Genomic DNA, 13,945 nt, shown 5'->3' on the forward strand with positions numbered 1-13,945 from the left:
CCCTTTGTGTGCCCTGCTACACGGACTCTGCATCTCGAAACTGTTCTCTTTCAGGAATGTACTCGACTTTCACCCTCTTCCTTTCTGAGCCCACTTAGTGGAAAATAGGTTTTGCTCTCGTGTTCGCACATCCGAGGTGAGGTACAAGCGGAGCCTCCTCTGTACAAGCAGTGGCCGTCAGTGCTCGCGAACGCCACTGGCTGGTGTTTCCATATTTGGAAAGAATTCCCTCGGAAGAATTGCCCTGCCGTCAGTGGCAGCCGGTACTCCCCGTGGGCCCCCTCTGTGGAGTGGAGCTGCGGTGATGTTTGATTAGCCGACCCCACCTTGCTTTCGGGTAATCAGAAAACATGAATGTATAACATTTAAATTTTCTGTCAGGGAAACCCTGAGAGCCATTTCAGGGTCTGCCCTGGAGCCCCGCTTGATCTCAGCCCAGCCCTTTCACACTTTACACCCTGTCTTTGTGGCTCTCAGCTTTGGCTTCTCCCGGCAGAACTGGGTAGTGTGTTAGGAGCTGGACGTGGTGATAGGGTGTCAGTCGTCAAAGAACTAGATTATTCTTACTCTGTGCTCCTCAGGAGGACAGGAAAGAGAGGGCTCTCGTGTTTTAGGCAGATTTTCAAGATATACTGAGATGTACATCTTTTTAAACAGGATGTTAAATCCTTGAACATGCAGGTTAATTAAGTTATTTGGGAATTCCTGTATCCATTTCAGTTAACAAAGCTTTTAGCAAAGCAAAGGGTATTTGAGCCACGGGACAGACTTCTTCTGCAGCAAAAGTCATCTAACAGGGTTTTCTTTTTACATCCGACACAAACATTGTAGGTTGCGAAGTGGGCTTTAGGGTTTTATTGTTACTAGATGAAATGTACAGTCAGGCTTATTGTTCATGCCTTCTGTCATGAGTAGAAATGGCTGCGGACAGAAACGGTGGTTCTGTGACAGCTAAGTGGTTCTTCTACTTTTAAATATTTGTATTGCGTGCATACGTTTTTCTTAAAAGTGTGTAAATATCTTGTTATTGGGATGAAGCCTTCTCACGGTTTTATCCTTAAGCATAGCATTTCCAGTCTGCTCCTTTAACCCTTAAAAACTGAACATTCCCCATCAATCTTTCTAGTCTGCATGTAATTGCCTAAAGCTAAAAGAAAGCTTTTCCTCAGCCAGTTACAGTAGAAATGAGTTAATATATTGGCAACAGAATAACCATCAGCAATCAGCCGTTAGCTGTTTACTAATGAACTCCCAGATGAGCGAAAAAAATTTCAGAATCAGTGTTTTACTCCAGGCTGTACATGAACTTAACACTTCAGTTGTAGGGAAAGCAACTTATATGCCGTACAAATACCAGTGCTTCGTCTCAGTAAACTGTAGATTTGAAAATTGTTTGGAGCTCAGTAGTACATCCCCGTTTTCGCAGTAAAAGTGCTTTTGGAGGACACCAGGTGAAGCCTGTTCTTGCAATTAATCTTACACTGAATTTTATGATTTGATTTTATTTAAAAATACTTGCCGATGCTGTGAAATCCTGTAGGAATTTTGCACCTGAAGAACAGGTCATTTTCCAGTGAATTATGACTGTTTGAAAAGAAGGATGGTGTGTGAAAAGAGTAAAGTGGTACAAAGTATTGAAAAACAATTGGGAAGAATTAGCTTATGGAAAGAAAAATATCCTCTTTTCAGACAAGACGAATAGATTTATAAAAGACTGGTATTCACACTCTTATTCTTCAGTACTAATGTCATAATAAGAAAATGATGTCAAAAAAGTCCAGGACAGAAATGTGTCACAAAAGTATAATAAAATCATGGAACATAAGATTGTCACTATGGTGCAGTAAAAAAAAAAATAAATAAAAAAATAAATAAATAAAAAAAATCACATTACATACTTTGGGGAATGTAAATAGTTTTCAAAAGGAGACTGTCAGGTAACAGCACCAGATGAGAAAGACGCTGTCAGCCTGTTGACAGTTCCTATGTAACAACACCAAAGACAGCTTTGAAACTCAGGGTATCCAGTGTCCACTAACAGAACACATTCCTCCTCGACCTAGATAATTTATTCTGTTAAAGATCATATAGGCTGAGAGCCCCTGAAATGGACACTCAGGAAGTACTTCCAGAGCAACAGAAACCAAACGGCTGGGATTCAGTATGCTCACGGAGTGGTTAAAAATGACTGTTGTGATTTTTTTCCCCCATCCAGTGTTCATTCTCACAGACTCACAGACCGCAGGGCTGGGAGGGACCGTGGAGGCATCCGACTCCGTCCCCTGATCGATGGGGATGTGCGGGAAGGTGGGGTGGCCATCCAGGGCTCAACTGTTTGTCTCGTTGGTGGGTGGGGCAGGTTCTGGGGCTTTCTGACCAGCCTTATTTCTCCTACAACAAAATCATGCCTAATACTGAAGAGGAACGTTGATAAAGAGAGACTTTTTAAAAAATTCACAAATGTGTTAAACTCTAAGCCCCACTTGAACACGTGGTTTACTTCAAGGTCAGATAAGGGGCTGTTGGAATTTGTTTTCTCTTTCCATGCTGTATAGCCATGCTAATTAAATCACGGGTGAGATTGAGGCAGACATCTTTGTTCAGTAGCTAATGTGTGTTGTGAACTGATTTAAAATCATGTGTAAGAGAGAAGCTAAGTTCTTTATTTTCTTTTTCTTATGCAGGTTTCAGCAAGCAGATGGTGGAAATCCTTCACAAACACAATATTCAGTTTAGCAGTTTTGACATCTTCTCAGATGAAGAAGTTCGTCAGGGCCTCAAAACCTACTCCAACTGGCCTACCTATCCCCAGCTCTATGTGTCTGGGGAGCTCATAGGAGGACTTGATATAATCAAGGTTAGAACTGAGAAGTCTGTACCTTGTAAAGGATTTTCATGTAGAGCACACTTTTGTAAGTGCTGTAATAAATGTAAAGTAGGAATTTCTTAAGAATCTCTACATTTACGAATATGAATCTGGAGTATATGCAAAGTATTTCTGATGAGATGGTTGATTGATATTCTGTGTCAGGGTACGACCAAGGAGAGTTGCTTTGTAGTGAACGTTTCTTAAACTTACACATGCGTTTATTTCAGGAGCTGGAAGCATCTGACGAACTAGATACAATTTGCCCCAAAGCTCCCAAATTAGAAGAAAGGTAAGTGTTTAAAAGTGTCAAATAGTCTACCATTTATTACTTTAAAAGTATTTCCTAATTCTTGGTTTTTGCATTGCTCTTTCCATATAGAAACGAGGGATTTGTTTTCGCGTGCCGAGGTCATAAGAGTGTTGTTTGCAGTCAGACTAGTCATGCGAACTTGGGAAGGTCTCATTTGCACTGGAGAAATTTTTTTGCCAATTTAATGAGCACGTGGAGGATATTCTTCGTTTTTATAGAACGAAACGTCATTGTCTCGGTGGAATGACTAAGTTTTACTTACTTCTCTGCATCTCGGAGCCAGGCTCCAGCGGTCCCGGTGTTCAGCCTTCAGTAACAGCCCCTCCTCTCAGCATCATCCGGACGCGGGCTGGGAAGAGTGCCCAGTGTGAGGAGCGAGGGCTGCGCATGTGGTACCCGCATAAACACTTTGGGGGCCTCACGCTGCCTTTCTAACCATGATAACTTAAAATTCAAGGAGATTTGGAGCTGTAAAAATTGGTCTTTGTTTTATGAAGGATCTCAATCAGCTTTTAAAGATCTTATCTTATGGAAATTTTGGACTTTGGCCTGTAGGGAGACTTACAGGGATTTTTATTGTAATAAATTTGAATTAATGTAGAGGTTTAAAGAAGAATTTATTTTGAAATACATCCGTGTATCAGCTGTTCGTAGTTGGGGCTTGAGTCTGTAAGGCGAAACCTCCTCTTGTAGCTTTCCTGCCATTCAGCATTTTGAGATAAAAGTGTTTAATAGTAAGCACCTCATTTATCTGTCCTTGATTAATAAATAGTGTCCCATATGTGTCAAACTGACCTTTAAGTGCCACACTTTCTCAAATGATTTAGACCCTTTGCTGCCTTTTTGGTAGGGCAGTGAGTCTCCTGGTGCCTTTGTTGACTCTGGGTCCCCAGTTGTGTTCTTTGCTGAGTAACCTGGGTGGCTCACGGAGGCGAAGTGGCCTCAGACACCTGCTGCGCTTTGTGTGCGCTAGTATCTGCCTTCATTCTGTCTTGCTGCTGTTTATGTCCTCGTCTTCATCAGACCTTCTGTCTCGCTTCCTAATGTGCTGTGTCTATATTTCCTGTGGCCTCAGACTAGATAGCTGGAGTTACATAGAGATTTCTGTAGAGATACACTTGTATTTTGAGTAATCGCTTGAAGTGCTCCTGGCTCCTGAGTTCCTGGCTCTGGCGACGTCTCTGTGAGTCAGACGGAAGCACTTGTTTTGGTTTCCTGGGCCCAGATAGTTGGGTTGCTGCAGGTGACTGATGGCGATCAGCACCATATTCTTTATTTCTGAGTTTTTCTGAGAATCGGCCCATCGTACTCTACCGGAAGTGTACGCGACGAAGCTCTGAGCATGATTTGGGTGTTTCGTTTGTGATCGCTTTGTTCTCTGAGGAGGTGTTGGGCTGTGAGTGACCCAGAGCACCGGTGGGAGGAGGATCCGGTGACGTGACCACCACAGGTTGTCCTGACGCTGACTGTCCTGGGATTTGTGACTGACCCTTAGGCGGCACGCAGACGGCTGCCGCTCCTGACAGCAAGTGGGGGATGGCCTTTGGAAGATGGTACAAAGTGTGAAACGCAAAGTTAAGACAGGGGCGTTTGATGTGAGCAGCTGGCGTTCCGGCACTTAGCACCTCCCGTTCCCTCTGTGACCTTGTGAACATCGGGGAGTGTGGGGCCGTGTGCTGCCTCGTGGCGGAGAAGGGAGCCCACAAGATGTAGTTCTGGAAATTGTGGGTGGGCTCAGTGTACAGGCCCCTTCCTGAACAATTCCTTACTGAATTGGCTATTATTATTTTTTTAGTGCTGTGAGTTGATGGGCTTGAATTGCAACTCGAAGGAACATTCGTTGCCTTAAAAGCCATATTGTGTTTTATGGTGGCTCAGGGAGAGAATGAAATAAAGGAAAATGTCAATGCATTTGCTTGTTTAATACCACTCAAAGCTGTGAACTATCATCCTGCTATCCCTCAAATATGCATGTTTCTCCTGAAGCGGAGCAAAAGTGGTGTTTAATAATTGAGCTGAGCCATTTTATATCAATTTTCTCTCTTCAGGCTCAAAGTACTGACAAATAAAGCTTCTGTGATGCTCTTTATGAAAGGAAACAAACAGGTAAAGAACTCAAAAATGGTTTTATTTGTAATTTCTTTTGATGCTAACATCTGCAACTAGGGGACGCTTAAATCTTTTCTCCTGGCTGTGGCTAATGAAGCTATAGTGGCATCAGGAAGTTATCCAGGCCTTAATTGGTGCTTATGGAGATCAAACAAAGTAATCCACATCTTGCCTGACTTCATAACATCAACATCTCAGCGGGGTGCATTTCTCTTTGCTGCCAAACTTGGTCAACACTGTTCACCCTCTCCTGGTTCTGTTAGTTGCTGTCCCGTCCCGACTTGAGTCCCTGGGCTCGTGTAGTGAGCAGTTAGGTCCACACGCGTCCCGGGCACGGGGAGCCTTGTCGCCCTCGGGGGCACCGGTTTGATGACTGAGTGAAAGTTTGGCAGTTCTTACTTGTAATGGGGTGGTTCCTGGAGCTTGTTGGATGAAGGAGCATACTGGTTGTGCATCGTTTTGAGGACCAAGTTAGATAAGAGCACTCCCACCGGCAGCTTGAGCAAAGCTGATTATCATTTGTATTTGGACTAGAACGGAGATCTCCAGAAACCAGGCTGTGTTCCCTTCCTTTATTCTCAGCCAGTGACAGAGGTAGGCAGGTGGGACAGAGTATGGCTCGTGGCCCAGCGGAGGAGGTGAAAGCCCTGGGAGGCGAGGCTGGTGGAACGGAGGGACGGCAGTCCGTCTCTTCTGTCGTCCCGGGCTGCTTGCTTCACCTCCCAGGGCCTCACGGCCCCTTGGGTGAGTGTTCAGTGTGCTTCCCGGAGAACGAGGTTGTGATAGCGAGTGTGAAAGTTAACATAACTAATACAGTAAAACCAGCTAGTTAACATAAGTCGTCAGTGTAACTGTTACAGTGTAAGCAGTAACCGGGAAAATGGTAATATATGTCTCAGCATGCTGAGATCACAGATCAGGACCTAGATTCTTTGACTGGTTCACTAATTTTATTAAAACAAAATAGAGGAAGTTAATAATTCCCAGTAGTGATAAAGTCATCTTTTTATATCTTCTTGGTGATTGTTTAAAGCAGGTTTTTATTCTCAAAAGAGTTTGTTTCTGGAAGTCAGCAAGTATTCATACATCTTGGGAGCAGAGTTACTTGCGCTGTTGAGAAATGCATGTGGTGCCGAGTCTTCCCTCCAGGATCGCTAGGATTTGGGACCTGGCGGCCTGACAGAACCGTGTAGCCCTTCCATAACCTCAGAGAAGCCTGGCACTCTGTGACTCTATAACGTAAAGATACGTTTTAAAAACTGGGGAGTAAAAGTCCAGTTGGGAACAGGCAGGCGATGATCCCGCTCAGTGCAGAAAGGTTAGGTGAGGCGAGGTCATCTGAGAGCGAGTGGAGAAGGCACCCGAGTCTTGGTAGAGCGGCAAGGTTCCCCTCTGAGGACCGTGTCACCACAAAGACTGCCAGGTTCCAGGACACGTGTCCTCCCCGGTGGGTAGAGCCTGAAGGAAGTCTGTGGGCCGAGAGTCCAGGGTGATGTCCGGATGGGCCAGGACTTGAAAGGAGGGTGGGGTGGGGATTGGTGGCCTCCTGAAATCCCAGCTGACCCACTGCTCTGTGATGCCAGAGGCACTGGGAGGCTCGTCACTAGAGTGCGCTGTGCCCACTGTGTCCCAGGGACAGAGCGTCCACAGGACCAGGCCAGTGGGCTGAGTAGGAAATGTAATCCATCTTTACATGTCTGTGTGTTTTTTTTCCCCCTTCTAAATTTAGGAAGCAAAATGTGGATTCAGCAAACAGATTCTGGAGATACTAAATAGTACCGGGTAGGTAAATCTTGTTGTCAAACGGTGTGTTAAAGAAACTCCAATTTTCCGTCCTGCCACTGATGCCTTTCGGTTGTTGTGGCTCTATCTGTATATGTTTATCTATTTGTTTTTGCTGTGGTGCTTTGCGAATGCTTTAACTTAGACCACAAGAGGATTTTTTGGACAGTATCAACTGATTGGTAACATAAAGGAGCTTCTTAGGCAATTACTGGAATAACTATTTGTCTGCTTTCCCAGAGGAAAGTTAATAACTGAGTTCTTGAACACGCACAAAGATATTTTAGGGAAATGTATTAGAGGTTTTTAATTTCCTTAAAAACTATTCTAGTTTTCAACATTTTATCAAATGCGTAGGGCCCATGTACAGGTCATTCTGTGCATCTCAGAAGCAGGGTGAATTGAAGGCTGTGTTCATGCTTTTGATCTGCTCAGTGGTAATGCTGCCAGGTAAGAAGATTGCAGTTGATTTTTTTCTGATTAAAAACAAACCACTTGTTTGGAGATACTTCTCCCATATTCGGTAGAGTTTATCAAATGTATTTGCTTATTATTATTATTATTTTACTTATTTCACAACACTTTCTTTTTAATGTTCTTACTGTGCTAGCCATAGCTTGCTTTATTTAGTTTTTAAGTTAATTTTTTAGCCATAGCTTTAAAGAGATTAACCATTTCTTTGAAGTCGTGGGGAAGGTAATCTTTTGAGATATTTAGACATGCGTGGGCATGGTTGAAAGTAGTCAGTTGAGTAGCACAGGTTAAATACAACTCTGGGGACATGAAAAGCAAAGATTGATTTCTTCAAGTGATGGTGACATTTTACAGAGGAGAGTCTAAAGAGTCTTTTGTCATATGGTCTCTAGCCAGACCTTCCTCACCCTGCCCGAGGACAGAGCAGAGGCTGGCTTGCTTTTGGTCATCAGTTTTTATGGCCCCGTTCTCTGTCTTCTGTCACAGCTCCCCGGTGTGACACGCTCAGTCCACCTGTCTCTAGTGACAGCGTGTCCCCTCAGGGCGTACCTCCACGAGGCCATGAGGCCGGGGCACAGGAGCATCGGGCCGTCTCAGCTCGTATGTTCGGTGGAGAGTCGCCCAATACCTGTCTAATCCTGTTTGGATTTGCAAGTACCTGCTCCCCAGAACAGAGGGGCTTCTTTGGAGACAAAGCGCTCCCAGCTGCAGACTTGCGGCTCTGCGGTGAGCGGGGCCGTGGGGACCTTTGCCGCTCTTCACCTTGAACAGACCGTCCTCTTGCTGAGAGCTGTCAGTTTGTGGAGAAAGCTCTGGCTTTTTATTCCTTCCCCTCCGTTCTTACACTCCTCTTCGCCTTCTCTGCCCAAAGACACATGCCTCGAGGGGCCGTGTACCGAGCATACACGGAGGTATGGAGGTACTCTGTGCACAGAACTTTCAGGAGATGCATTGGCTGTCGTGACTGCACACACACCTGCACGTGCGTGGGCCCGGTGCCTCTCAGCTCCCTTGTGGACCTGTCACTCGCGCTTATCGGACTGTTCAGACTAGGAGATCTGCCTCCTTTAGTTCAACCTGAAGGGAAACTTACGTTGGGTCTTGTTTTTTTTTTTTTGTTTTTGTTTTTTTTTTTTAATCTTCTCTTGCTTTCAGACAGTCCTGTTGTTGGTACTTGGTGCTGATTGATCCTGTCATCTTGTTTTTTTGACTGTTTTCTGCACCATGAACAGTTTTCTTGGGAACTTGTTTACTGAGTGAGATTTCCCTGTGAAGGTGGTTTTGGTTTTATGGAACCCGAAATTTATCTTTTATGTGGCGTTTTCTTTGGCCGGTTTGTGGGACTGCACGTATCTCCGCAGTCTCCCTGCAGGAATTCAGTCCTACATTCATACTGATTCCTTGACCACCAAACAGTGAAGTCCTTCTGAGTAGATATGGCTGGATTTCCATGCAGTGATTTTTCATTCATTATAACAAGTAGAGTTCATTGTACAGCATGAATCCACACCACTCTCACTGGTTTGTGCGTATTGAAAACAGCATGTGTGTTCTGAAATAAGTTCGCTTTCACGTGGGAAGGCACACCTCCGTAAGGTGGCGTCTGTTGGCGGCGGCGGCGTCCTGGGCGGTGAGCGTCCGGCCCAGCCCTGGTGTCCGCGAGCGGTCACAGACGTCAGAGCTGCTCCCCGCTCCCTGAGCAGCTTCCAGGACATCAGAAGCAGCGGCTCCGGGGGTGAGGGCTGGGAACGGAGTGTTAAGGACAGACTCATGTAAACTTGGGGTACAGGTCTAACCTGGGGTTGGCACACGGCCACACCCACTCCTGTCTGCCCTGTGTGGTTGCTTCTGTGTGATGCAGAGACTAGCCTCCAGGGCCTGCGTGTTTATGGCCTTGCCCTTTCAGAAAAAGTGTGCTGACCCCTGTCTAATCCAGTATTGTCTAGAGAAAAGTCCAGATGAATTTGTACCTACCTGACAGATTGAGAGAAGTAAAGTCATTTCCATTTTTTATAGTGAATGTCATTAGCAACGAAACAATTTACTTTTCCTGTTTTTTAAAACACCAAGTAGGCTTTATAATTTTTGTTTAATACAGCTATTTCCTGTTAAAATGTTCTCTCCTTTTTGTAGTGTTGAATATGAGACATTTGACATATTGGAGGATGAAGAAGTAAGTTCTGTGTTTTATGTTTCTCATCCTTTGTCTTTAGTTTTACTCATTAGGGTCTAATAGTAAGGTTTCAGAGTTTCTCTTGTTTCCGTAGGTTCGGCAGGGGTTAAAAACTTTCTCGAATTGGCCCACGTATCCTCAGCTGTATGTGAAAGGGGAACTTGTTGGAGGTCTGGATATTGTTAAGGTAAGGTCGGAGTTCATTTGGCATCCTAAAGATGGGAAATGTTGGCATGTTTGAAAATTACAATTTCATATTGAACAGAAACTTCGGAGCTTCCCTGACTCCTTTCCTTCCTGGCCTCCTGTCCAGTCACTTCTGGCTCACTTTTGATTACCATTTCTTTTAAAAAATTTTTTTATTTCTATTTTTTTATTTACTTTTACTTTTTACATGTGTGTTTTTGAGAGAGAAAGCACGAGTGGGGGAGGGGCAGAGAGAGGGGGATAGAGAATCCCAGCAGGCTCCATGCTGTCAGCACAGAGCCCCATGCAGGACTCCAAGTCACGAACCACGAGATCATGACCCGAGCTCAAGTCGGACACTCAACTGACTGAGCCACCCAGGCACTCGCCCCGTGTTACCATTTCTGTGTCCCTAGTACCTTGTCCTCCCACTGTCCCTGTTGGATCAGGCTGTGCTCACCCGTCCCCTGAGCCAGCCAAATCATCCCCCTGCTGTGGGGCCTTCTGCCTCCCCGGGTCTTCTGCACAACCTCCTTCCTCTCCCGAAGAGCTTCCGGCCAAGGCCAGAACTGTAACTTGGCCTTCCAAGATGCTCTGGTTATGGCCAAGCTCGAAATGTGATTTTTACTCCCACGCTACTAAATCTGATGGAACTGTCTTCCATGTTTTTAGCCCTTCTTTCCTCGTCCCCCCTCTGCTTTGGATATCTTGTGTTCCATAGTTACATGTGTTCTGTGCCCTTCAGGACCCTTGTTGTCTGTGAATCGTGTATGGATTCTTGAAGCCAGAAATATTTCGCTCCTGTTCCTGAAGTTCTTCTGTCCTTTTATATTTACGTTGTATTGTGTTTTTGTGTTATTTTGCCTTACATGCACTGGGGTGATGGAGGGAAGAGCGCCGGGCCACGGGCAGGAGGCCTGACACCCAGTGCTGCCTGGTCCTGTCAGCTGTGTGACAGACCCGAGGCCCCTGACCCCGGCTTCCTAACAGAACTGTGCGAGGCTGCTGTGGGCCTTCCCCACGTCCAGCTTGGCCTCAGACGCTAGGAGATCGGTTAGCTCTGTCAGATCGTAAGCATGTTTAGAAACGATACCTTTTCTTATACACCCTTGACATCTTTGACCGTTAATTTACTTGTTTAGTTTGCTTTAAGGAAACCCTCCGCGAATGCTCAGTGGGCAGGACTTTTCTTGGGGCGCTTACACCTGATAGCGCCTGTGTGTGCCACGCGCTGTTTCTTAGCCTGGTCCCGCAGGGACGCTGCAGTGCTAACCCCCCGGCAGCAGCACTGCTCCTAGTTAGGTTTTAAAATAAGTTTTAACTCCTACTTTGGTCTTGTTGGGAGGACTCGAGCCCAGCGCTGAGGGACATCAGCTCCGTGGGCCCGGACGTGTGGTGAACACGGGGCAGGGGTGCCGTCTGCTGTGGTTTCGCCCACACCAGTCTTGTCTGCTGCGGAGTGCTGTTTGACATGGCGCTTCTGAAGGCAGCGAGTGAGGCACTTTTACTAGCAAAGTGTCTCATTCCTGGAGGAGAAGAGCAGGCTTAACATAGTAGCTCTTGAATAGCCCTGAAGCAACAAAAATAGATCTGCATTTGTTATGTTATATATGTGTTTTATTTTTTTAAGACACAGTCTTCAAACCCAAATACTCCTGAGCCTGTTCTTGTCTGAATGTTTTATAGCCTGTACCTTAGCCATTGCTAACTCTTGGGAAGATAACAATCGATCAATCTCATTTAATTCTAAAGCCGAGCTGTGCGGGCAACTTCGTTTTAGGTATAAAACAGGATGTTACAGGACTCTTGATGTTCACCTGCTAAAAAGACACATGTGCACATTTGTGATATTGGTAACATTTTCTCCCGAGAAGATAACTGGGAATGGTTCTTAGGTTGCCATTTTAGTCCGTTTCCCACAGAGCACGGTTCTTCTGTCTTTAGTTCAGCGGAAACATCATAGTTGCCAGGTGGGTTAATTCTGGCTGGCCTTTAAGAGCACTGAGTGCTTTTTGCTGTTGAATGGTTAGATAAAGAACTTACCCGGTAATTCAATGACTCAGTCAATCTAGTGTCTTGAGAAAAATAGCAACTAATTAGTACATATTCAGTGAGGTCATGTTATCACTACTGCAGAATGTTTGTTTACAGAGGGAATATTTAGATAAGGTCGGCGCACATTAGTGGTGATGATGATGGCGATCCCCGTGTGCCAGGCAGGCTGCCTTAGTGCTTAGGCCGTCCTCACAGCATCCTGAGTTCCTTGTCCTCAGTCGTCAGATGAGGGGACACGGATGAGAAGTTAGGTAATCTGCATGTGATGTCACAACTCGTGAGTCCTTGAGTCCAGATTCCACCTGCAGGCTTCTGGGCCTCTCCGTGAGCAGCATGGCCTCCTGCCCTCCAGGTCATGTGCTCAGAAAGTCCTGCCTGGTCCTTTAGTGCAGTAGGATGTGTGCTTGTTAATGAGTTAATGTTGGAAGATCCCAGAACATCACTGAGAGTTGTCTGAGTTTATATGACAGAATCACACCTGATGGGGTTTAACCAGAGATGAAGTCACATGGAATTTAGTGTGTGTGTGTGTGTGTGTGTGTGTGTGTGTGTGTGTGTGTGTGTGTTTTAAGTAGGCACCATGCCCAACGTGGGGTTTGAATTTACCATCCTGAGATTGAGAGTCGCATGCTCTACCGACTGAGCCAGCGAGGTGCCCTGATTTTCGTGGTTTTATTGATGGATGTTCATGCTGCTTAGTAATAACCTGCAAATTTACATCAGATTAAATGTTTGTCCTAAACTAGGAAATCTCATTCATCATTTATTGTCACATTTAAAATTTGATGGCTGTGTTCCAGATTTTAAATCTGCAAGATAGCACACAACATTTCTGGATTTGTATGTCTTTTTAGTGTTTTTTGGCCTTTACATGTACACTTTTACACTCGTAGTACTGCGGCCTTTCCAGGCTGGGTTGAAACAGTGAAGCCTGTGTACTGCCCGTGGGGCTATGGGTGTTTTGCTCTAATTGCTGTGTTTGTCAATGCTGATCAATCTGTTGGTTTTGGAATGCCTTTTAAAACCTCAGTTCTGTAATCTGATAGTGTTTACGGCATAATAGTTAGTTTCAGCGTGTTGGTGAGCTAGAGTTTCAATCCAGTGAAGTGTTTCTTCTGGTCTCTGATAACGGATGCAACCTGTGATTGTTCTTCAGACGTTTCCATTTTTCATCTGTCCGCATACATGTTGTTTTTGCTTTCTGTTTTCGTCGTTAGGAGCTGAAAGACAACGGTGAGCTGCTGCCAGTACTGAAAGGAGAGAACTAGAGGCTTGTACGCTCAGCGCCCGACTGTTGCGGGAACCACTTGGTCACAACTCCATGCTCAGAGGTGGGCGAGGGGCAGAGACTGCGCCTCACCCCGTTACGCTCTGTGTATTTCACAAGCTTGTGCTAAATACATGTATGTGTTGTTTTGTTTTTTCCACCAAACAATGCAATAAACATCTTCAAAATCCAATTAAAAATACTTGTGTAAAGAAGGTGTGTTTTTACGATGATGTTAAACATGTAGTAATTAGCCTGCTTTAAATTTCTTTTTTGAAATACACGGGCACCTTGTAGCAGTTCAGAAACGGCAGGTTTCAGGAAATTCAGAACTGTGAAGCTGTCTGAAATCCACACTAATACTTAGAACAGCTCATAGACCAAACCAGTGGCTCCCCTCAATGGCCAAAGATCTCTTTACAGCTTGGAAAAATTCAACTGAAAATTTTCCTCTGACAGCATCCCTGTGTGAGGCGCTGGTGAGATCGCACAGGCCGTGTAGGGCTCTGCAGACGTGGAGACTCGTTTCAGACAGCGCCGGCGGTGTGTTAGCGGGCGGCGGGCCAGAGGAAAGTGATTTCTCGTGAGCTGAGCGCGTTGCCCTCACGTGCTCCAGGACAAGGAGAAGAACGGGGTGGGCCGGGGGATGACAGTCGTCAGTTTGTGTTAAGCACCACAGTTTATTTTAGTCATTATGCTGAAAGCGTTGATTTAGCCCTT

The 13,945-nt window shown here is 45.3% G+C and overlaps 1 protein-coding gene across 1 annotated transcript in view; it reads left to right on the forward strand.

Annotated features, from left to right (window-relative positions):
• The window catches only part of GLRX3 (glutaredoxin 3), a 32,578-nt gene extending 19,153 nt beyond the window's left edge, over window positions 1-13,425 (forward strand). The window contains exons 5-11 of the mRNA XM_047825558.1: window positions 2,685-2,857; window positions 3,097-3,158; window positions 5,228-5,285; window positions 7,018-7,070; window positions 9,678-9,717; window positions 9,812-9,904; window positions 13,176-13,425. Of these exons, the coding sequence (XP_047681514.1) occupies window positions 2,685-2,857; window positions 3,097-3,158; window positions 5,228-5,285; window positions 7,018-7,070; window positions 9,678-9,717; window positions 9,812-9,904; window positions 13,176-13,226 (530 nt within the window). The 3' untranslated portion in view covers window positions 13,227-13,425. The remainder of the gene's footprint in view (window positions 1-2,684; window positions 2,858-3,096; window positions 3,159-5,227; window positions 5,286-7,017; window positions 7,071-9,677; window positions 9,718-9,811; window positions 9,905-13,175) is intronic.
• The last annotated feature ends 520 nt before the right edge of the window (window positions 13,426-13,945 follow it).

The sequence above is a fragment of the Prionailurus viverrinus genome, chromosome D2 (assembly GCF_022837055.1).
Source record: "Prionailurus viverrinus isolate Anna chromosome D2, UM_Priviv_1.0, whole genome shotgun sequence".
NCBI classification, from domain to species: Eukaryota; Metazoa; Chordata; class Mammalia; order Carnivora; family Felidae; genus Prionailurus; species Prionailurus viverrinus.